Source organism: Stenella coeruleoalba (genome assembly GCF_951394435.1).
Source record: "Stenella coeruleoalba genome assembly, chromosome: 2".
In the NCBI taxonomy this organism is placed as follows: domain Eukaryota; kingdom Metazoa; phylum Chordata; class Mammalia; order Artiodactyla; family Delphinidae; genus Stenella; species Stenella coeruleoalba.
In genome coordinates this window covers 49,292,462-49,317,131 of record NC_137147.1, presented here as the reverse complement: position 1 = coordinate 49,317,131, position 24,670 = coordinate 49,292,462, and the positions used below count along the sequence as shown (strand labels likewise).

General features: G+C 34.8%; 1 protein-coding gene across 1 annotated transcript in view; it reads right to left on the bottom strand.

Annotated features, from left to right (window-relative positions):
• The window catches only part of MAP4K5 (mitogen-activated protein kinase kinase kinase kinase 5), a 139,194-nt gene that overhangs the window by 95,083 nt on the left and 19,441 nt on the right, over positions 1-24,670 (bottom strand). The window contains exon 3 of the mRNA XM_079914284.1: positions 20,926-20,983. Within this exon, the coding sequence (XP_079770410.1) occupies positions 20,926-20,983 (58 nt within the window). The remainder of the gene's footprint in view (positions 1-20,925; positions 20,984-24,670) is intronic.

Sequence of the window (24,670 nt, the reverse complement as noted above, 5' to 3'; positions counted from 1 at the left end):
TCGATGGCTGAAAAGGCCATATCTGATCTGGCCTTCTACTTCCTCTTTGATCTTATCTTCTGCCACCCTTCTGGTTCAGTTTAGAAACACTGCGCTTTTTATTTTCAAGCATGCCAGACACACTCCTGCTTTAAAGCTTTTATCCTTGCTGTTCCCAGTGCCTGGAATGCTGTTCTCTTAGGTATCCATTTGACCTGCTCCCTCACTATATCCATTTCTTTCTTCAAATATTACTTCATCAGAAGTAAAAATCATTTAAAAGGCATCCAAATTGGAAAGGAGTAAGTAAAATTATGTTTGCAGATGACATATCTTATTATGTAGAAAACTCTAAAGATTCCACCAAAAAACCTGTTAGAACTAATAAACAAATTCAGCAAAACTGTACAGTTGACCCCCGAACAACACAGGTTGTTGAACTATGTGGGTCTACTTACATAGGCATAAGTGATACTTAACATAAAATTAACAATGTGTTAGTTTTCTTACTATTTTATAACTTTGCTTTCAAAGAATTACACTACTGTACCCTGTGCCTCTCTCCCTCATAAATGGAGAAAGTACATATCAGCTTATTATCACAGGTAAGTGTTTTTTATTAAAAAATGTAACAATGTTTTTAAGACTGTATTACATAACCTTAATACTGTCTGCTATAAAAATTTTATGATTCACTCATCAGTGTATAGGCTAGGTTACTATGAAGCAACTGTATTGATTACACTAGGCTACCATAAAGCAATCTTATTGCTGTTTCTTCACTATCAATGCATGAATTTTTATACCTGTAAATAAAGATGAAACTCTTTCTCACATTATCTTTTCATTTTTTATGTCTAGGGTTAGAAATACATAAAACATCTGCAGTGTTTTGTACCACAAAAGAGAATATTGATGTCATTATGGATGACAATTCATCTTGTAAACAGATGATGTAAACTTATAGCATAGATAAATATGGTACAATACTATAAATATATTTTCTTTTCCTTATGATTTTCTATCGGAATGTGCATTTTATTTTTAATTTTTTAACTTTTTATTTTATATTGGAGTATAGCTGATTACCAATGTTGTGATAGTTTCAGGTGTACAGCACCTTATGATTTTCTTAATAACATTTTCTTTTCTCTAGCTTATTTTATTTTAAGGATACAGTATATAATACATGTAACATATAAATATGTGTTAATCAACTGTTTATGTTATTAGTAAGGCTTCTGGTCAACAGTAGGCCATTAGTAGTTAGCTTTTGGGGGAGCTGAAAGTTGTAGTTGGATTTCTGATTGCACAGGGTGTCAGTGCCCCTAACCCCTGCATTGTTCAAGGGTCAATTGTAAAATACAAAATCAGTGCAAAAAAATCAGTTGCATTTCTATACACTAACAATGAATAATCAGAAAGGACATTAAGAAAACAATTCCATTTACAATAGGATAAAAAAAATACTTAGAAATGAACTCAACTGACGAGGTAAAAGACTTTTACACTGAAAACTACAAAACATTGCTGAAAGAAATTTAAAAAGAAACAAATAACAGAAAGATAGCCCAGGTTCACAGATTAAAAGACTTAATATTGTTAACATGTCCATACTATCCAAAGTAATCTACAGACTCAACACAATCTCTATCAAAATCCCAATGGCATTTTTTTAGAACTAGAAAAAAATCATCCTAAAATTCATATGGAATTTCAAGGGAACCCAAACAGTTAAAGCCATTTTGAAAAGAGGAATAAAGTTGGGGGACGCACACCTCCTGATTTCAAAACATAATACAAAGCTACAGTAATCAAAATGGTGTGCTACTGGCTTACAGACAGACATACAGACCAATGGAACAGAACACAGAGCCCAGAAATAAACCCACATATATATCATTTTCCACAAGGGTGTCGAGACCATTCAATGAAGAAAAGACAGTCATTTCAACAAAAAGTGTTGGGAAAACTGAATATCCTCACACAAGAGAATGAAGTTAGATCTTCATCTTACACTATAAACAAAATTTAACTCAAAATGGATTAAAGGTCTAAATGTAAGACTCAAAATTATAAAACTCCTAGAAGAAAACAAAGACGGAAAGCTTCATGACACTGGATTTGAAAATGATTTATTGGATATGACACCAAAAGCACAGGCAACAAAAGCAAAAATAGATAAATGGGACTATATCGAACTTAAAAATTTTTGTTCATCGAAGGACACAATCAACAGAGTGAAAAAGCACCCTATGAAATGGGAGAAAATATTCGCAAACCATGTAACTGATAATGGATTAATATCCAGAATACGTAAAGAATTACTACAACTCAACAACAAATAACCTGATTAAAAAATAAGCGAAGGATGTAAAAAGACATTTCTCCAAAGAAGGTATACAAATGGCTAACAAATACATAAAAAGATGCTCAACATTACTGATCATCAGAGAAATGCAAATCAAAACCACAATGAGATACACCCATTAGGAAAGCTACTATCAGAAAAAAAGAGAGGGCTTTCCTGGTGGCGCAGTGGTTGAGAGTCTGCCTGCCGATGCAGGGGACACGGGTTCATGCCCTGGTCCAGGAAGATCCCACACGCCGCGGAGCGGCTGGGCCTGTGAACCATGGGCACTGAGCGTGCGCGTCCGGAGCCTGTGCTCCACAACGGGAGAGGCCACAACAGTGAGAGGTCCACGTACCGCAAAAAAAAAAAAAAAGAGAGAGAGAACAAGTGTTAGGGATGTGGAAAAGTTGGAACACTGATACACTGTTGGTGGTATTATAAAATGGTGCAACCACTATGGAAAACAGTCTGGCAGTTCCTCAAAAAATCAAAAATAGAACTACCATCCGATCCAGTAATCCTATTTTTAGGTATATATTCAAAAGAACTGAAAGAGGATCTCAAAGAAATATTTGCATGCCCATGTAAGTGGGCACTATGAATATATATATTCCTAGCAGCACTATTCACAATAGTCAAGAAGCAACTCAAATGTTCATCAACAGAGAAATTGAGACATCAAATGTGGTGTACACATACAATGGAATACCATGTAGCCTTAAAAAAGGAAGGAAATCCTGTAACATGCTACAACATGGATAAACCTTGAGGACATTACGCTAAGTGAAACAAGCCACTCAGAAAAGGGCAAATACTATATGAGCCACTTATATGAGGTATTTAAAGCAGTCAAATTTAAAAACATGGAAAGTACATTGTGGTTACCAGGCGCTGGGGGGAGGGTTCAAAGAGGAACAGTTGTTTAATGGATGTGAAATTTCAGCTCTGCAAGATGAAAACTTTCTGGAGATCTCTTTCACAACAGTGTAAATATACTTAACACTACTGAGCCATTTGCTTAAAAATGGCCAAGATGGTAAAGCTTATGTTTTTTGCTGTAATATAAAATAATTTCAAATTATGTAAACACAGATTTATTTAACCATTTCACTATGGTTGAATATTTAAGCTTAAAAAAATACTCTTTAAAAAAATATATAGCCCTGGCAATACGACTACTGGGCATATACCTGAGAAAACCATTATTCAAAAAGACACATGTACCCCAATGTTCACTCCAGCACTATTTACAACAGCCAGGTCATGGAAACAACCTAAATGTCCATCAACAGATGAATAAAGTAGATGTGTTACATATATACAATGGAATATTACTCAGCCATAAAAAGGAACAAAATTGGGTCATCTGTAGAGATGTGGATGGACCCTGAGTCTGTCAGAGTGAAGTAAGTCAGAAAGAGAAAAACAAATATCGTATATCAACGCATATATGTGGAATCTAGAAAAATAGTACAGATGAACCTATTTCCAGGGCAGCAATAGAGATGCAGATGTAGAGAACTGGACGTGTAGACACAGCAGGGGAAGGGGAGGGTGAGATGAACTGAGAGATTAGGTTTGACATAAATACACTACCATGTGTAAAACAGGTAGCTAGTGGAAATCTGTGGTATAGTACAGGGAGCTCAGCTCGGTGCTCTGTGATGATCCAGATGGGTGGGATGGGGGCGGTGGATGGCAGGGAGGTCCAAGAGGGAGGGGATATATGTATGCATATAGCTGATTCACTTTGTTGCACAGCAGAAACTAACACAACATTGTAAAGCAATTATACTCCAATATATATATATATATATATATATATATATATATATATAAATATATATAGCAAAACTACAATGCAAGAAGTAGATCTTTTAATTAATATTTGCAACGTCGGGCTTCCCTGGTGGCACAGCGGTTAAGAATCCGCCTGCTAATGCAGGGGACACGGGTTTGAGCCCTGGTGTGGGAAGATCCCACATGCCATGGAGCAACTAAGCCCATGTTCCACAACTACTGAGCCCGCTCTCTAGAGGCCTTGAGCCACAACTACTGAGCCTGCATGCCTAGAGCCCGTGCTCTGCAACAAAAGAAGCTACCGCAATAAGAAGCCTGTGCACCACAACGAAGAGTAGCCCCAGCTCCACACAACTAGAGAAACCCTGCGTGTAGCAACAAAGACCCAATGCAGCCAGAGATAAAATAAATAAAATAAATTTAAAATGGATTTCTATTTATAAAAATATATATATTTACAATATCAAGCACTGGGAAAAGATTTCTGCACTAAGTATTAAATACATTTGTGAAGTTTATGAAATAAAATCAATGTTAAAAATAGATTCTGAAGTGAAAACTGATTTTACTGTACCCTAATAAATTGTCAGTATTATCTTCAGAAAATTAATTAGTCCAATTCTAAATATTCTGTCAGTTAATTTTCAAATGTCCATGAAAAATATAGTGGTGGCAACTTGTCAATCTGACTGTTTTGGTTGCAAATAAGGAAATATTCATGAATGTTTTCCATTGAGCAAAATGAATATAAAATATAAATAAAAGTCATTTCTAACAAAACATTTTCTCTGGAAGAATGCCTATCTTAGATTCCGAAAACTCACCTAGACAGAAAATCCTTCTCAGTTTTAAATTCGATTAAATATCTATTTATCGATTCTAAATTAGAATCCGACATTGAAGTTCACCTTTTCTATATATTGTAGCAAAAAGTATCTTCACTTCTATTTTATCTTGTGTTCAGAAGGAAATTGGAATCTAAGGGAAACAGAGTACTCTAGCATTACAAGTGATTTTTACCTATTAAATGGCAGAAAATGTCTGCTTAGCCTTTATTAGTTTTCTGCATCTATTATTTCCCTGGTGGCGCAGTGGTTGAGAATCCAGCTGCCAATGCAGGGACACAGGTTCCAGCCCCAGTCCAGGAAGATCCCACATGCTGCGGAGCAACTAAGCTTGTGCGCCACAACTACTGAGCCTGCACTCTAGAGCCCGCAAGCCACAACTACTGAGCCTGTGTGCCACAACTACTGAAGCCCACACACCTAGAGCCTGTGCTCCACAACAAGAGAAGCCACCGCAATGAGAAGCCCACGCACCGCAACAAAGAGTAGCCCCCACTGGCCGCAACTAGAGCAAGCCCGTGTGCAGCAACAAAAACCCAACACACCCAAAAATAAATTTATTAAAAAGAAAAACAACGAACACATTAAAATAGAAGTAAATACTGAAAAGCAGGAACATACCACTTAATCAGCACAGCTGACATTTGTCCTATTTGGCTAAACCTCCTACTTTGGGAATTGTTTCAAGAACATTAACAAGGCAAATTAATTGCTGTTTATATCTTTATATACTTTCTGACTTTAAAAAACTTTACTTTCTCCGTTTATACTTCCAGGAAATAAGATGAGATATCATAATGTAAAACTGAAAAAAGTTTTAAACACCTATTGAAAGATTTTTAAAGATTCCCACTTACTCTGAAAACTGATTAATCTAGTAAAATACATTTAACTTGTTATTTTATTTAAAAATAAAATATTTCATCAATATTTGGACTATTGGACTATTTCATGAATATCAGACTATTTCATGAATATTTCCAATTTAGCACTTTAAAAAACAAACAAGCAAACAAAAAAAGTATTGCATTAATCACCCTGGGCAATGATTTTATTAAGTTCCATCCCTGTATGCAAGGCTCACAGTTTTAAACAAATGATAATTTGCAAAATTTAAAAGTACTGTCATGTAGTTCCACCATAATAAGGGGATAATGGGATGAGAGAAGAGATGGGAAGGCAAATTAGGATTCTGATGATCAGCTTTCCCAGGAAAGCTTGATCTTGTTCTGACTGTCGGCTGGCACTAGCTACAGACTTGTTGAGCAAAAGCAGCATCTGTAAAATGAGTTAGAGGGTAGGCTGAAATTCAGACACAGACAGGAAAACATGGTGACACGCATCATCATAATATCTGCCTACTTTTATAGGGCAGTCCTGATGCCTGACCAAAGAGATAACAAAACTCAAAATGGTATCATTGGTATTGTTTATTTTCAATACTACTCACTAGTAAGTCAAACGTTATTTAAATGTCACCATTTATAAAATGGTACCTATATTTAATAAGTATATACTATAAAAGTGAGATTGAGAAATGGTTAAATCACTCTTGAAAATAATAATTTGCTTGTGTATATATACAAACGGCAACAAATATAGGGAAGAATACCCACTCATTTTCTTTATCAATTATTTTTGTGGTTAATTAAAAAAACAGTTCTCTGTGCTAATCTATTTTTGCTCCTAACCCTAAGTTCACTTTAGGAATTTTATAAATATTAGAAGAGTCTCAAAAGCAATCTGTTTCAGTGAAATTTTAAATATAATATTATAAAATTAAATTACCAGGAACAAGTCAGTAAATCTGTAATACTGTAATATTCTACATCATATTGGCAAATGATTATCTTCTCAGGTCTAAATAAAATTCTAAACCAGCTCATCTGTTAAATAAATACAAGGAAGCACTTTTGCACTATACTGGCTTTAGTGCAATTTTTTAAAAAGCTGCTGAGTACAGTCAAGAATTCATTCTGAAATACAGCTGTCTCCAGAATTATTTGAGGTATCTGAACTGAATGTTGACAAAATTCATTACTATACCATCATATTTTTGACATAAAAACTCCCCTAACTCTGTTTCAAAAACGTGAAAACCACCATCTGCTTTGGCTTTTCTGAAAATGCTAAAAAAGAAAAAAAATAGTATAAAAATCTACTATCAATACAGAAAACATTTTTTAAGACACAAAACAAAACAAATCCACGAATAAAATGTAATGAAACAACCCAAATGAATAAAATCACTGTCACAAAGAGAAGACCAATTTCTCAAATTCTAAAACATAGATTATGAAAATAAATGAAACTATTTACTAAAAAAATGTATATATATTTAAAGATAAGAAAAACTTATTTCTCAGGTGACTAATTTTATAGTTATTTACTAAAATCACAATTACTATTAAGGGTGAATTGAAATCTAAAGACATAATAAATACTAAGACCTTATTTTCTGAACATCACAGATTAGAGACGATATGCAGTATTAGTGCCACAGACAATAGGGCAGAAGCAGCAAGTCACCTACAAGAGGAAAAACAGCAGGCAAGTCTTACAGTTTTCTCTAACAATATTCAAAGAAGAAAACGTCTACAGATTTTTTGAGGACAGAAGAATGCATGACGTACTAATTCTATATCTAGTCAACTGGTCATTCTCATTCAAAGGCAACAGAATGTTCCTTTTGTACAAAGATATTTATTGAATGCCCACTATGTGCCTAAACTGTTTCAGGTGATGAAATATTAACAGTAAAGACATATTACTATTCTCATGGTTCTTACATTCTAGGAGAGACAGACATTAAACAAACAAATACAAATAAATAAGAAAAGCGTCAGGCAGTCACATGTCCTAGGCAGAGAACTAAAATAACAAGGGCCTAGTTGACTACTTTAAATTAGGTAGTCAGAAATGGGTCTTTACAAGGATATATATATAACATTTAAGCTGAAATCTGAATGACCAGGAGGTCTTCTGGGCAAAGATTGTGAAAAACAGTACTTTAGGCAGAATACAAGAGCCAGTTTGATCTTGGACTGGTTAAATAAGAAGAAAAAAGAAGAGAGGAGTAGAGAAGGAAAAAAGATACACAATGAGTTCAGAGAAGTAGGGCCAATCACATAGGGTTTTATAAGCAAGGCTGAAAATTTGAATATTATTCTAAGTGGAATTTGGAAGCTCCACAAAGGTTTTAAGCAGGAGAGCACTACGATCTGATCTGTGTTTTAAAAAGATCATTCCGGTGGCTTTGTGGAAACTAGACGGTGGCAGATGGGAGGTCTGGGAGAAGAAACAGGGAGACGAGAGGGTAAAGATGGTAATTAGGAAAAGTAGATGGATTCAGGATATGTTTTGGAGGTTGAGTTGAAGGAACTTGCTGACAGACTGACTCTGGAGTGCAAATGAAAGAGAAATCAAGGACAATGCCTACATTTTTGGCTTGGCTAACTGCTTAGCAAAATGGGGAAGACTGAGGGAAGAGCAAGTTTGAGAAGAACAATTAACTTGTGGTTCAAAATTATATTATTCCTGATATTCATAGGAAAATCAATGTGATGATATGATCCAACTTATCAACAACTGATACAAAATAAGTCATTCAAAATGACAAGGTCACGGAATGAAAGGACAAACAGTCGGCAGTGAATCTGTTTAAATATAAAACTAAGTCTAAATAATTGGTATCTTATAAAAAAAAAGACGCAGATTAAATGCATACTCATGCCCCAGTATAATCAAAAAATTCTCAGACTAAAACCTCCAAATAAACTAACAAACATCTGAAAACTGGGAGATGAAGAGGCAGCAGTATAAAGTTCAACATCTTTAAGCCTAGGAAGTTAATGCCTGTTTCATTTCTTAAGTTGGTAAGTTAAAAACACAAATTTAAGTATATTATTCAAAGTCTTAGAAGCCATCCTCTGATAAAACTACGGACTGTGTATCTTTCAAATTATCAGCAATAAAAATAAAAGAAACCTCTAACCATTTTTTGTTTAAAACCTTCAAAAAACATTAAAAAAACCCCACAGTAACAGGTGATTAATCATCTCACTAACCAATAATAAAGTGACTGACCTATCTATTAAAAGGAGAAAGATTTAAACTGGGTTGTAAAATAAAATTTCAATACAATTACTTACAAGACAAACCCTAAAAACCAATGATCCAGAAAGGATTAAAGTAAAATGATAGGCCCAAATATAACAGCATTATCCATTTGTTATATGCTACCCAAATATAAACAAAAAGAAAGGAGGGTTGGCAATAGCAATGTTTGACAAAGTTATATTCAAAGCAAAAAGAGCATCAAAGAACACTAAAAATAACAATTCTATCAGAAAAAATATGAATTCTGTAAGACTGTCACAGAGAAAATAAATCCAATAAAATCAATGATACATAAGTATCAACAGTAACCAACTAGAAAGTATAAGAGGAGGAAAAATGCTATTCACAGTAGCAAGAAATCACCATAAATATGAAGGCCTGTGGCAAAAACTATAATATTTTCCTGAAGACCTAAATAAGAAAAAATCCTTACTACTGTCAAATGCTAAGTCTTCTAAATTATTCTCACAAGCTTTTTGTTTACTTTGATAAAAATGATTTTAAAGTTCTCCTGGGAGAAAATTATTATAACAGAAAGGAAATAACTGAAAAATAAAAGCAATGAAGATTATAAAATGCAATGAAAAGTCAGAGTAGTCAAAAACGGGATAATCCTGAAGTACGAATGGGAGGGGGAAAAGAATCACTGAAACAGAAAACAAAACTCATACTTACATGGAAATTCAGTTCATGACAAGTGAGGCATTTCAAACCTGTGAATAAACAGCTTTGGAAAACTGTCTAGCCATTTGAAAAAGAACAGACCAAAGATCTCCATCACATCTTAGAACAAAACTGTCCCTGATGGAGCAAATATTTAAATGTTGGAAGGGGGAAAAAACTTGAAGAAATTGCAGTTAAATATCTTTAGAGTTGACCAGTACAAAAAGCTTAAGTATGAGGAAGAGAGGAATAGAGAAAGAGAACCACCAAATTTACCTAGGAGGGAAAAAATACCTTCCACACAGAAAAGTACCATAAGCAGAGTACAAAGATAGAAGACAAACTGAAGAAAACTTTTAAAACACATGAAAAGTCATTATTTGCAAAATGTAAACAGCATCTAAAAATCAATAAGAAACTTCCCTCTTAGAACTGCTTTTGCTGCATCCCATGGGTTTCGGATCATCCTGTTTTCATTTTTATATGTCTCTAGGTACCTTTTAAATTTCCTCTTTGGTTTCTTCAGTGTTCCACTGGTTGTTTAGTAGCATATTGTTTAGCCCCCACGTGTTTGTGTTTTTCGCAGTTTTTTTCTTATAGTTGATTACTAGTCTCATAGCGTTGTGGTCGGAAAAGATGCTTGATATGATTTCAATTTTCTTAAATTTACTGAGGCTTGTTTTGTGGCCTAGCATGTGTTCTATCCTGGAGGATGTTCCATGTGCACTAGAATGTGTATTCTGCTGCTTCTGGATGAAATGCTCTCTATGTATCAATTAAGATCATTTGGTCTAATGTGTCATGGAAGGCCTGTTGTTTCCTTATTGATTTTCTATCTGGATGATCTGTCCATTGATGTAAGTGGGGGGCTTAAAGTCCCCTGCTATTATTGTGTCACTGTTGATTTCTCCTTTTATGTCTGCTAATATCTGCCTTATATATTTAAGGTCTCCTATGTTGAGTGCATATATATTTACAATTGTTATATCTTCTTGGATTGATCCCTTGATCATTATGTAGTGTCCTTCTTTGTCCCTTGTAACAGTCTTTAATTTAAAGTCTATTTTGTATGACATAAGTATTGCTACTCTGGTTTTCTTTCGATTTCCATTTACATGGAATAACTTATTCCATCCCCTCACTTTCAGTCTTTATGTGTCTCTAGATCTGAAGTGAGTCTCTTGTAGGCGCATATATATGGGTCTTGTTTTTGTATCCATTCAGCCAGTCTATGTCTTTTGGTTGGAGAATTTAGTCTGTTTATTTAAGGTAATTATTGATATATATGTTCTTAGTGCCACTTTGTTAATTGTTTTGGATTTGTTTTTGTAGGTCTTTTTTTTCCTTTCTTCTCTTCTCTTGTGATTTGATGACTATCTTTAGTGTTTGGATTCCTTTTTCTTTTTTGTATGTATATCTATTGAAGATTTTTGGTTTGTGGTTACCATGTAGTTTTTGTATAGCAGTCTACATATATAAAATATTGTTTTAAGTTGCCAATCTCTTAATTTCAAATGCATTTAAAAACCCCTGCATTTGTACTCTCCTCCTCTCATGATTACTGTCTTTAATGTCATATTTTACATTTAATTGTTTTGTGAATCCCTTAACTGTTTACTGTGGATGTAGATGGTTTTATTACTTTTGTCTTTTAACCTCCCTACTAGCTTTGTGTATGGATGATTTCCTATCTTTACTACGTGTTTGCCTTTATCGATGAGCTTTTTCATTTTGTAATATTCTGTTTCTAGTTGCAGCCTTTTCTTTTTTGCGTAGACAAGTTCCTTTAACATTTATTGGAAAGCTGGTTTGGTGGTGCTGAACTCTTTTAGCTTCTGCTTGTCTGTAAAGCTTTTGATTTCTCCATCAAATGTGAATGAGAGCCTTGCTGGATACAGTATTCTTGGTTGTATTTTCTTCCCTTTCATCACTTTAAATACATCATGCTACTACTTTCTGGCTGAGGACTTTCTGCTGAAACATTAACTGATAGCCTTATGGGAGTTCCCTTGTATGTTATTTGCTGCTTTTCCCTTGCCACTTTTAATATTCCCTCTTTATCTTTAATTCCTGCCATTTTAATTACAATGTGTCCTGGTGTGTTCCTCTTTGGGTTAATACTGTATGGGACTCTCTGCTTCCTGGAGTTGGGTGACCATTTCCTTTCCTGGGTTAGGGAAGCTTTCAACTAGAATGCCTTCAAATATTTTGAGACTCCTATAATGTGAATATTAATGTACTTGATGTTGTCCGAGAGGTCTCCTAAATGGTCATTTCTTTTCATTCCTTTTTCTTTCAGCAGCAGTGATTTCCACTACTCTGTCTTTCGGCTCACTGATCCATTCCTCTGCATCAGTTATTCTACTGTTTATCCCTTCTAGTGTATTTTTCTACTGTTTACTCCTTCTAGTGTATTTTTCATTCAGTTATTGTATTCTTCATCTGTCTGTTTCTTCTTTATATTTTCTCTTTGTTAAAAACTTTTAACTTGTCACTCTGTGCATCCATTTTCTCCCTAACTAAATTCAAAATCTTTTGCACAGCAAGGGAAACCACTGACAAAACGAAAATACAACCTATCAGATGGAAGAAAATATTTGCAAATGATATGACTGACAAGGGATTAATATCCAAAATTTAAAAACAACTCATACAACCCAACATCAAAAAAGCAAACAACCCAATCAAAAAATGGGCAGAAGAACTGCACAGACATTTTTTCTAAAAAGGATATGCAGATGGCCAACAGGCACATGAAAAGATGCTCAATATCAATAATCATCAGGGAGATGCAAATCAAAACCACGAGATATCACCTCACACCTCTCAGAATGGCTATCATCAGAAAGAATACAAATTAACAAATGTTAGGCAAGGATGTGGAGAAAAGGGAACCACGCACACTGTTGGTGGGAATGTAAATTGGTGCAGCCACTGCGGAAAACAGTAGGGAGGTTTCTCAAAAAACTAAAAATAGAACTACCATATAACCCAGCAATTCCACACCTGGGTATATATCTGAAAAAACAAAAACACTAATTTGAAAAGATACCTCCCACTCATCCACCCCAATGTGCATGTATCTTTCATACATGAACATTTATAGTAAGCAAGATATGAAAGCAACCTAAGTGTCCACCAACAGCTGAATGGATAAAGAAGATGTAGGGGTGTATACACACACATACATACACACACACACACACACACACACACACACACACACATACACACGCTAGAATACTACTCAGCCATAAAAAAGAATGAAATTTTGCCATTTGCAGCAACATGGATGGACTTGGAGGGCACTATGCTAAGCGAAATAAGACAGACAGAGAAAGCCCAATACTGTATGATATCACTTATATGCGGAATCTAAAATATATAACAAACTAGTGAATATAACAAAAAAGGAGCAGACTCACAGATACAGAGAACAAACCAGTGGTTACCAGTTAAGCAGGGGGAAGAGCAATATAGGGGTGGATGAGTGGGAGGTACAAACTTACTGGGTGTAAGATAGGCTACAAAGATGTACTGTATTATACAACATGGGGAATATGGCCACTATTTTGCAATAACTGTAAATGTAGTGTAACCTTTAAAAATTGTATTAAAAAATAAAAAAATTTAAAAATCAATTAAAAAACAAATAACCTTATAGAACTGAACAAAGCATAACTATAAACAATTAACAATACTAAAATGGCCAGGCATTAAAATTGCATCATCAAGCATTTACTGGACTTCTATGTGATTCTTTTGGGGTGGAAGAATTTAAACATTAGTCAACCTTCGTATGTGAGTGAACTCTAACATAAAGGCAGCAACTTTAAAAAGCCAAGCAGTGAGAAATTCCAACCTTTCAAAGAGTCTTAGTTTACAGTCCCAGCAATTAATCCTTATCTGTTAAATAATAACATCATATAATGGTGCACTTTCTTTCTTATGGTTTCTTGAGAAGTCAGAATTGTAGGATTTTAAAAATATATTCATTAATTCATTACATGAATCATAATCAAAAGTAGGCCATGCCCTTAAATAGAATAACTGAAACTGTGCTATGATGAGCCCAGTATACTTGCTGAAGGCAGATAAGGGATAAACATCTTTTTTTTAACATCTTTATTGGAGTATAATTGCTTTACAATGTTGTGTTAGTTTCTGCTGTATAACAAAGTAAATAAGCTATATGCATACATATATCCCCTCCCTCTTACATCTCCCTCTCACCCTCCTTATCCCACCCCTCTAGGTGGTCGCAAAGCTCCCTGTGCTCTGCAGCTGCTTCCCACTAGCTATCTATTTTACATTTGGTAGTGTATATATGTCAGTGTTACTCTCTCACTTCAATCCCAGCTTACCCTCCCCCCTCCCCATGTCCTCAAGTCCATTCTCTACATCTGTCTTTATTCCTGTCCTGCCCCTAGGTTCATCAGAACCATTTTTTTTTTAGATTCCATATATATGTGTTAGCATACGTTATTAGTTTTTCTCTTTGTTTCCTCTGCAAAAACAGCCCATTCATTATCTGGACTATAACTGTTCCTTGAACATAACTTAAATATTTATTTGTTCAAGTAAGTCAAGAAGAGGCAAATGCTTGCGCAGTTCTGTTATATTATAGTCTCTTCTATGTGCGTTAATGACATTTTGGAGACCATACTACACTTACTAGGTGGAACTTAACTAGAAGACTCTAAAAGGGTATTATTATAATGAATTCTATTATCCAGGAAAAAAAAGATACTGTGCCATATCTGAAGCTTATTTTTAAAGTGTTGCAGCATATGCTACCTCAGTAATCTCTCCCTAATGAATCATACACATAATGATCAAAATATTGTATTTGAAATGTAAAACCATTTTAACTATGCAAATTAAGAAACTGGCATAATTATGGTGACACAATTACTCTACATGTCTAACTTTATGAAGCAGCAAATGAACAGATCAAATATTCACTCACCTGGTCAAAAATTACTACTCCTCACTCCAATGACATTTTTTGAAGAAATAGAAAAACACATCCTAAAATTTACATGGAATCTCAGAGGATGTTGAAGAGCCAAAACAATATTGAAAAAGAAGTACAGAACTAATGACACATACTTCCTGATTTCAAAACTTACTACAAAGCTACTAAAATCAAAATAGTGTGATACAGGTACTCTACAGACATAGAGACCAATGGAATAGAACAGAGAGCCCAAAAATAAACCTTCACATATACGGTTCAAATGATTTTTGACAAGAGTGCTAATAAGACCATTCAACAGGGGACTTCCCTGGTGGCGCAGTGGTTAAGAATCCTCCTGCCAATGCAGGGGACATAGGTTCGATCCCTGGTCCGGGAAGATCCATATGCCATGGAGGAACTAAGCCCATGTATCACAACTACTAGGCCTGCACTGTAGAGCCCGCATGCCAAGACTACTGAGGCCTGTGCGCCCTAGAGCCTGTGCTCCACAACAAGAGAAGCCACCATAACGAAAAGCCTGCACACTGCAATGAAGAGTAGCTGCATCTTGCTGCAACTAGAGAAAGCCTGCGCAGAGCAACAAAGACCCAACGCAGCCAACAAGAATTAACAAATAAACAAAAAACAGACCATTCAATGGAGAAAGGACAGTGTTTTCAACAAATGATATTAGGAAAAAGTGGCTATCCATAAGCAAAAGAATGACGTTGGACCCTTACCTAACACCGTATACAAAAAAATTAACTCAAAATGGATCAAAGACCTAAGACTATAAAACTCTTCGAAGAAAACATGGGCAAAAGCTTCATGTTATCAGATTTGGCAATGATTTCTTGGGTATGACACCAAAGGCACATAATGATCAAGGCACAGGCAACAAAAGAAAAACAGACAAACTGGACTTCAAGAAAATTTATACATTTTGTGCACCTAGAGACACTATCAACACAGTAAAAAGGCAACCCACAGAATGAGAGAAAATATTTGCAAACCATCTTTCCACATAATGATCAAGGGATCAATCCAAGAAGAAAACATAACAATCATAAATATTTATGTACCCAACATAGGAGCACCTCAATACATAAGGCAAATGCTAACAACCATAAAAAGGAGAAATCAATGGTAACACAATAATAGTGGGGGACAACACCAAATTTACACCAACAGACAGATCATCCAGACAGAAAATAAATATGGAAAGAAAAGCTTTAAATGACACAAGAGACCAGAGAGACTTAACTGATATTTTTAGGATGTTCTACCCAAAAATGGAAGGATACACTTTCTTTCAAGTGCACACAGAAGGTTCTCCAGAACAGATCACATTTTGGGTCACAAATCAAACCGTGGAAAATTTAAGAAAACTGAAATTGTATCAAGCATCTTTTCCAACCACAATGCTATGAGACTAGAAATCAATTACAGGAAATAAACAGTAAAAAACACAAATACATGGCCGCTAAACAGTGCGCTGCTAAATAACCAAGGGATCACTAAAGAAGTCAAAGAGGAAATAAAAAAATTCTTAGAAACAGGGCTTCCCTGGTGGCGCAGTGGTTGAGAGTCCACCTGCCGATGCAGGGGACATGGGTTCGTGCCCCGGTCTGGGAAGATCCCACATGCCGCAGAGCGGCTGGGCCCGTGAGCCATGGCCGCTGAGCCTGCGCGTCCGGAGCCAGTGCTCCGCAACGGGAGAGGCCACAACAGTGAGAGGCCCACGTACTGCAAAAAAAAAAAAACCCTAGAAACAAATGACAATGAAAACATGACAATCCAAAACCTATGGGATGCAGCAAAAGCAGTTCTAACAGGGAAGTTCATAGCAATTCAAGCTCACGTCAAGAAACAAGAAAAATATCAAATAAACAATCTAACCTTACACTTAAAGCAACTAGAAAAAGAAGAACAAAGAAAGTCCAAAATGAGTAGAAGGAAAGAAATCATAAAGATGAGAGCAGAAATAAATGAAATAGAAACAAAGAAAACAATAGCAAAAATCAATAAAACTAAAGGCTGGTTCTTTGAGAAGATAAACAAAATTGATAACCATTAGCCAGACTCATCAAGAAAAAAAGGGAGAAGACTCAAATCAAAAGAATTAGAAATGAAAAAGGAGAGATTACAACAGACACTGCAAAAGTACAAAAGATCATAAGAGACTACTACAAGCAACTATATGCCCAAAAAATGGACAACCTGAAAGAAATGGACAAATTCTTGGAAAAGTACAACCTTCCAAGACTGAACCAGAAAGAATTAGAAAATATAACCAGACCAATCACAGGTAATGAAATTGAAACTGCAATTAAAAATCTTTCAACAAAAGTCCGGACCAGATGGCTTCAAGGGGGAATTCTACTAAATGTTTAGAGAAGAGCTAACACCTATCCTTCTCAAACTCTTCCAAAAAACTGCAGAGGGAGGAACATTCCCAAACTCATTCTACGAGGCAACCATCACCCTGATACCAAAACCAGACAAAGATATCACAAAAAAAGAAAATTATAGACCAATATCACTGACGAACTTAGATACAAAATTCCTCAACAAAATACTAGCAAACAGAATCCAACAACACATGGAAAGGATCATACACCATGATCAAATGGGGTTTATCCCAAGAATGCAAGGATTCTTCAATATACTCAAATCAATCAATGTGATACACCATATTAACAAACTGAAGGATAAAAACAATATGATCATCTCAATAGATGCAGAAAAAGCTTTTGACAAAATTCAACACCCAGTTATGATAAAAACTCTCCAAAAAGTGGGCATACAGGGAACCTAACTCAACATAATAAAAGCCATATACGACAAACCCACAGTAAACATCATTCTCAATGGTGAAAAACTGAAAGCATTTCCTCTAAGATCAGGAACAAGACAAGGATGTCCACTCTCACCACTATTATTCAACATAGTACTGGAAGTCATAGCCACAGCAATTAGACAAGAAAAAGAAATAAAAGGAATACAAATTGGAAAAGAAGAAGTAAAACTGTCACTGTTTGCCGATGGCATGATACTATACATAGAAAATCCTGAAGATGCCACCAGAAAACTACTAGAACTAATCAATGAGTTTGGTAAGGTTGCAGGATACAAAATTCCTGCACAGAAATCTCTTGCATTCCTATACACTAACAACGAAAGATAAGAAAAAGAAATTAAGGAAACAATCCCATTACTATCACAACAAAAAGAATAAAATACCTAGGAATAAACCTACCTAAGGAGACAAAAGACCTGTACTCATAAAACACTGATGAAAGAAATCAAAGATAACATAAACAGATGGAGAGGTATACCATGCCCCTGGATTGGAAGAATCAATATTGTGAAAAGGACTATACTACCCAAAGCAATCTACAGCTTCAATGCAATCCCATTCAAATTACCAATGGCATTTTTCACAGAACTAGAACAAGAAATTTTACAATTTGTATGGAAACACAAAAAGACCCTGAATAGCCAAAGCAATCTTGAAAAAGAAAAACAGAGCTGGAGGAATCAGGCTCCCAGACTTCAGACTATACTACAAAGCTACAGTAATCAAGACAGTATGGTACTGGCACAAAAACAGAAATATAGATCAATGGAACAAGATAGAAAGCCCAGAGATAAACCCACGCACATATGGTCACCTTATCTTTGACAAAGGAGGCAAGAATATACAATGGAGAAAAGACAGCCTCTTTAATAAGTGGTGCTGGGAAAACTGGACAGGTACATGTAAAAGAATGAAATCAGAATATTTCCTAACACCATACACAAAAAGAAACTCAAAATGGATTAAAGACCTAAATCTAAGGCCAGACACTATCAAACTCTTTGAGAAAACATAGGCAGAACACTGTATGACATAAATCACAGCAAGATCCTTTTTGACCCACCTCCTAGAGTAAGGGAAATAAAAACAAAAATAAAGAAATGGGACCTAATGAAACTTCAAAGCTTTTGCACAGCAAAGGAAACCATAAACAAGATGAAAAGACAACCCTCAGAATGGGAGAAAATATTTGCAAATGAAGCAACTGACAAAGGATTTACCTCTAAAATATACAAGCAGCTCATGCAGCTCAATGTCACAAAAACAAACAACCCAGTCCAAAAATGGGCAGAAGACCTAAATAGACATTTCTCCAAAGAAGATATACAGATTGCCAACAGGCACATGAAAGGATGCTCAACATCACCAATCCTTAGAGAAATGCAAATCAAAACTAAAATGAGGTATCACCTCACACCAGTCTGAATGGCCATCATCAAAAAAGGTACAAACAATAAATGCTGGAGAGGGTGTGGAGAAAAGGGAACCCTCTTGCACTGTTGCTGGGAATGTAAATTCATAGAGCCACTATGAAGAACAGTATGGAGGTTCCTTAAAAAAGTAAAAATAGATCTACCATATGACCCAGCAATCCCATTACTGGGCATATACCCTAAGAAGACCATAATTTAAAAAGATACATGTACCACAATGTTCATTTCAGCACTATTTACAATAGCCAGGATATGGAAGCAATCTAAATGTCCATCAATAGATGACTGGATAAAGATGTGGCTCATATATTAAGTAGAATATTACTCAGCCATAAAAACAAACCAAGTTGAGTTATTTGTAGTGAGGTGGATGGACCTAGAATCTGTCATACAGAGTGAAGTAAGTCAGAAAGAGAAAAACAAATGACATATGCTAATGTATATGTATGGAATTTTAAAAAGCGGTACTGATGAACCTAGTGGCAGGACAGGAATAAAGATGCAGACGTAGAGAACAGACTTGAGGGCACAGCAGGGAAGGGGAAGCTGGGATGAAGTGAGAGAGTAGCATTGACATATATACACTACCAACCGTAAAATGGATGGCTAGCGAGAAGCTGCTGCATAGCACAGGGAGATCAGCTCGATGCTTTGTGATGACCTAGAGGGATGGGATATGGAGGGTGGGAGGAAGTCTCAAGAGTGAGGGGATATGGGGATATATGTATACATATAGCTGATTCACTTTGTTGTACAGCAGAAACTAACACAACATTGTAAAGCAGTTATACTCCAATAAAGATGTGAAAAAAAAATGGGCAGAGGATCTGAATAGATATTTCTGCAAAGCAGATACACAAATGGCCAATATGCACATGAAACGATGCTCAACATCACTAATCATTAGGGAAATGCAAAAAAAACCCTACAATGAGATACCCCCTCACTTCCACTAGGGTGGTTGTTATAACAAATAAAGCAGAAAAATAACAAGTGTTGTAAAGGATGTGGAGAAACTGGAACACTTGTGTAGTATGGATGGGAATATAAACTGTATAGCCACTGTGGAAAACAGTATGGTGGTCCTCCAAAACAATAAAAATAGAAGAATTCTGGCATGGATGGTGGTGATGGTAACACCACATTATGAATGTATTTTATACCACTGAACTGTACACTTTAAAATTGTTTGGATGGCAAATTTTATGTTATGTGTACATTACCACAGTAAAAAGAAAGAAAGAAAGAAAGAGGAAAGAAAGAAAAAAAACAGAAATTGGAGAAAAAAGAAAGCTACTACTGCTCTCATTAGAAACTTTTAGGACATCAAAATAAGTAAATAGTTTCAGGTTTTATACAGTTGTTTTATTTTCAAAGCAAGTTACTCAGTATGTTTTAAAATAAACAGTCTTCGCACAGACAGAAGTATAAAAAAATAAGCATTAGGCTAAGACCAGAATTATTAAACCTATCAACCAGCCAGGGAATGGCTGACATATAAAATATAATTATCCTGAATTTCACCAAATATTCCCCCAAATCAATGAATACTTTACTAATCACATTCTCATAAAAGCTTAAATTGAAGTCCAAATATTTCACTATCATCTTAAAAGAAAATTAATTTAACATTATTTTAACGTTACTTTTTGTTTGTCAATGTGTCTTTCAATTTTTGAATATGCATATTTCAGACTTCAGCAACAAAATTACTGCATCAAATTCGTCTTTAACCAACAACCTCCAGTGGAATTTAATGTAACCATATAGGAGATACCCTTTTTATGACAACATAAGACTCTTTTGGAAGAAGGGAAACAAGAAAGGAAATATGGAAAATGCTTTTAAGTGATATATTTATGAACTGCACAAGAAAAGTGTTCAAAAGTTGTCTTGAGAGTTTTAATACATACCAGGCTCCAATTTGATAATTTTTACTGCAGCCAGCTCTCCCGTATGTATATTTCTGGCCTAAAATAAAAATGAAAGTAAAACTTTAAAAAAGTCTGTCAACTGTATAAAAGTTACTTGGTACTATGTTCATTAGTTGCTTATCAATCAGGCTTTTAACAAAATTGAAAAACAAAATCTTTATTTCCAGTGAAATGAGTATACTCATTTTCCCAATAAAGAAAATATAGAAAAAATACACACACACACACACACACACAATTCTCTTTAATCCCACCACTAAAAAACAACTACTGTTTAAAATTTTGGTGTCCTTCCTCCAAGTCTTTTCTTATACTTACTTTTCTTAATTAAAAAAAATACTCATGGTTTTTCTATATTTTATAAATATAGTCCTAGGCCATTAAAGGAAAATAAATAACCAAATCATGTGTATCTTACTACCCAGAGGTAAAAAGTTAACGCTTAGTGTACATATTTCCTTTTTTGCCCTGTGTATGTGTGCTCAAGTGTGTACGTGTTATAGAAGATGTGCCATCACAGTCTTCGACAACATGATGTGCAATGCTGCCTAATTTTCCACTGATGGTATAATTTATTTAACTTATTGGCTATTAATGGACACTTAGGATTTTAATATTATTTTGGAATTATAAATAGAGGAATATATATACCTCATAGCTTTATATCTATCCACAGCCTTGATTATTTCCTTCAAGTAAATTCCTAGAAGAGACACTACTTACCACTTAAGAAAATATCATGGATAGACTTAGTATAATTAATGCTTCAATGATTATCACTGCAAATATTTTAGCACATATCAAAGTTTATCAGTAAGGCAACCTATAAACATAATTGTTAAGTTAAAATGTATGTGGATTTAAAATGGACATACTGCCATATTGCTCTGAAAAAAATTATGGGGATTCACACTCTCACCAACCTTAGATGTTAAATCTACGTCTGCCAAGTTCTATTATAGGTGCAGATTTTTATTTTATTTTTTCAAAATCATGTACTTTCTCAGTGCTCTACATAATTTTAAATGTCTATATAATAGCTCATATAATCATTCTCCCTTACTGTTAGATATTAAGGATGTTATACATAGTCTTTTCATTATTTAAGACTATTTCTTTCAAATGGGTTCTAAGGTATGAGATTACTAGGTCAAGGGTATAAATATGAACATTTAAGGCCATCAACACATACTGCCAAAAGAGCCTAAAAGCACTGTGCCATAATACTGTCAACACGAATATGAGTGCTCATTTTCATTACACCCAGTGTGGCACACTATGTGGAAATGCTATTTAGTAATCTACAACATTTTTCATTTTAGTATATTAGATTTGAATATGAATTTTCACACTTGGCATAAATAAGGAGCATATGATAAAACAGAAAAGAATGACAGAGAATGTAGGGAAGAGAGCCTCAGAAGGGATATTTTTAGAAATGACATATAGAGGGTGAGAAAAATAATAGAATGGGGGAGAGGGATGCAGAGGAAAAGTCACAAACAGAAAGGTAGAAGAAAAAAGGATTTTTTCTACAGCAGCAGTCTCAAATATTTTGTGATGAGAAGTTCATATTTTCCTCATCTACTGCAGTAAATAGGGTAAGGAGGAGTCTCAGGAAGAGAAAACAAACATTTTAACTCCCCCCATCCATGGTTACCCTTCCCCCAACTGCAAAGGCATCTAGAGAAATGGGAAAAGGTCAGCCAGAAGCCTCACACCATTCCTACCCTCTCCTCTTCCTTGCCTGTGACAAAAGAATCGCCTCAGGTCTTTTCCCCATTCCTAAGATCTTTCAGCAGTTTATATCCATACAGTGGAGTATTATTCAGTGATAAAAAGCCATCAAGCCATGAAAAGATATGGAAGAACCGTAAATGCATACTGCTAAGTGAAAGAAACCGGTCTGGAAAAGCTACATACTACATGAGTCCAACTATGTGACATTCTGGGAAAGGCAAAAGCATAGAAAGAGTGAAAACAACAATGGTTGCCAGGGGTCTGGGTGAAGAGTGATGAACAGGTGAAGTACAGGGAATTTTTAGGATGGTGCAACTATTCTCGTATGAAACTGTAATGGATACACGTCATTAGGTATCTGTCAAAATCCATAAAACTGTACAACACAAAGAGTGATCCTTCATGTAAACTATGAACTATAATAATATATCAATACTGGTTCAATAATTGTAATAAATATACCACACTTAATGCAAGATGTTAATAAAAGGGGAAACTGCATAGGTGGGTGGGTGAGGTGTGGATGAATGTAACTCTATGTATCCGCTCAACTAATCTGTAAATATAAAGCTATAATAAAATTAAATGTATTAATTATTTTTAAAAGAATACACATAAAATTAAATTTTAAGTATACTGATACTTTCAGACATATTGAGTCGATTTTTATGATTAGAATCAACACAAATATGTTGAATTTCAATTTAACAGAACCAAAATGACTCAAGAACCAAGGACACCTTTCTTTAGAGATTCTGAGGGACTCGGGAAGGAACAGATCACTGGAAGATTTGAACAATCACAGAACCACATAAAATATATATAGTATTTTAAAATTCAGCTACACCATGCACAAGCCAAAATATACTATATGTCGTTACAGAAATTAAAAAAAAAGAATATAAGCTATAACTCCCACTGACAGGGTAAACACTTAAGTGTCAGTCTCCATTTTGAAGACATTATTTCTGTTCTCTCCAAATGAAGAACCGATGGGCAAATGTTCATACTCTGTAATTTTCCAGCTGGATTTTTAAAACAGAAAGCAGTACCAGGCTCTTTTATAATGAAAGGCAAAGAGGCTTTCAGAAAAAAAGATCTAAACAGAGACTTTACAGATTCAATTTACTAAAGAGATCTTTCAGAAATTTAACTATACAATTTCACACTATAATCCAGTGGAGTCATACGCAATACTAGTTTTTGAAACCCAACATTTCCTTTCAACAAATTAAGTGTGATATTCTCAAGTATTTTTGTTTTTAACTTTAACACACAAGAATTTAAAGATCCTGCACTGTGTTTATAAAAGGAACTAACAGAAATACCACAGCACCTCTACCAAAAGATCTAAATATATTTCTGATTCCTATTTATTTTAGTAGGTTATTGCTATACACTAATATTTAGACTTAAGGGTATACTGAACACCTAGAAGTCCAATAAAATATTTTACTATAGTTTGTCTCTTATTTAATTCTTTATTAATCAGGAATTAAAATTATTAGGTGGAAAAAGATAAACTAATAATAAATGGGATCAATGTCACTATAAAATCCATAAAACAGCCTTTCCACTTAAATTAAGTTTCTATTCTCATTGCCAAGGTGTTTCCCTTATCTCTTAATATTTCCAAGTCAATTTACTACCGGAGACGTATTTTTACTCAAACTCTCCTGTCTGGATTTTTAATTCATAGTAAGAAGTTAAATTTCCACTTGCACCAAGAAAAAAAAATTAAAGATGTTTATCTTCTTAACTTATCCATTTCTATTTCAACAATATTATGCAGATGCCAGTTTTATAAGCCATGAACTTTCCAACATGCTGTAAAATTTTTAATGTGACTAAAAAATAATTAAAGGAAAAGTCTTGAGTTACCAACAAAGAATAGAAAGATATGACTTAAGGCACAGTACCTCTCAGTAGTGAGGAAGCTGGAAGATAATTTCTTTTAACAGGGGTAAAAAAGGTAACTGGCAAG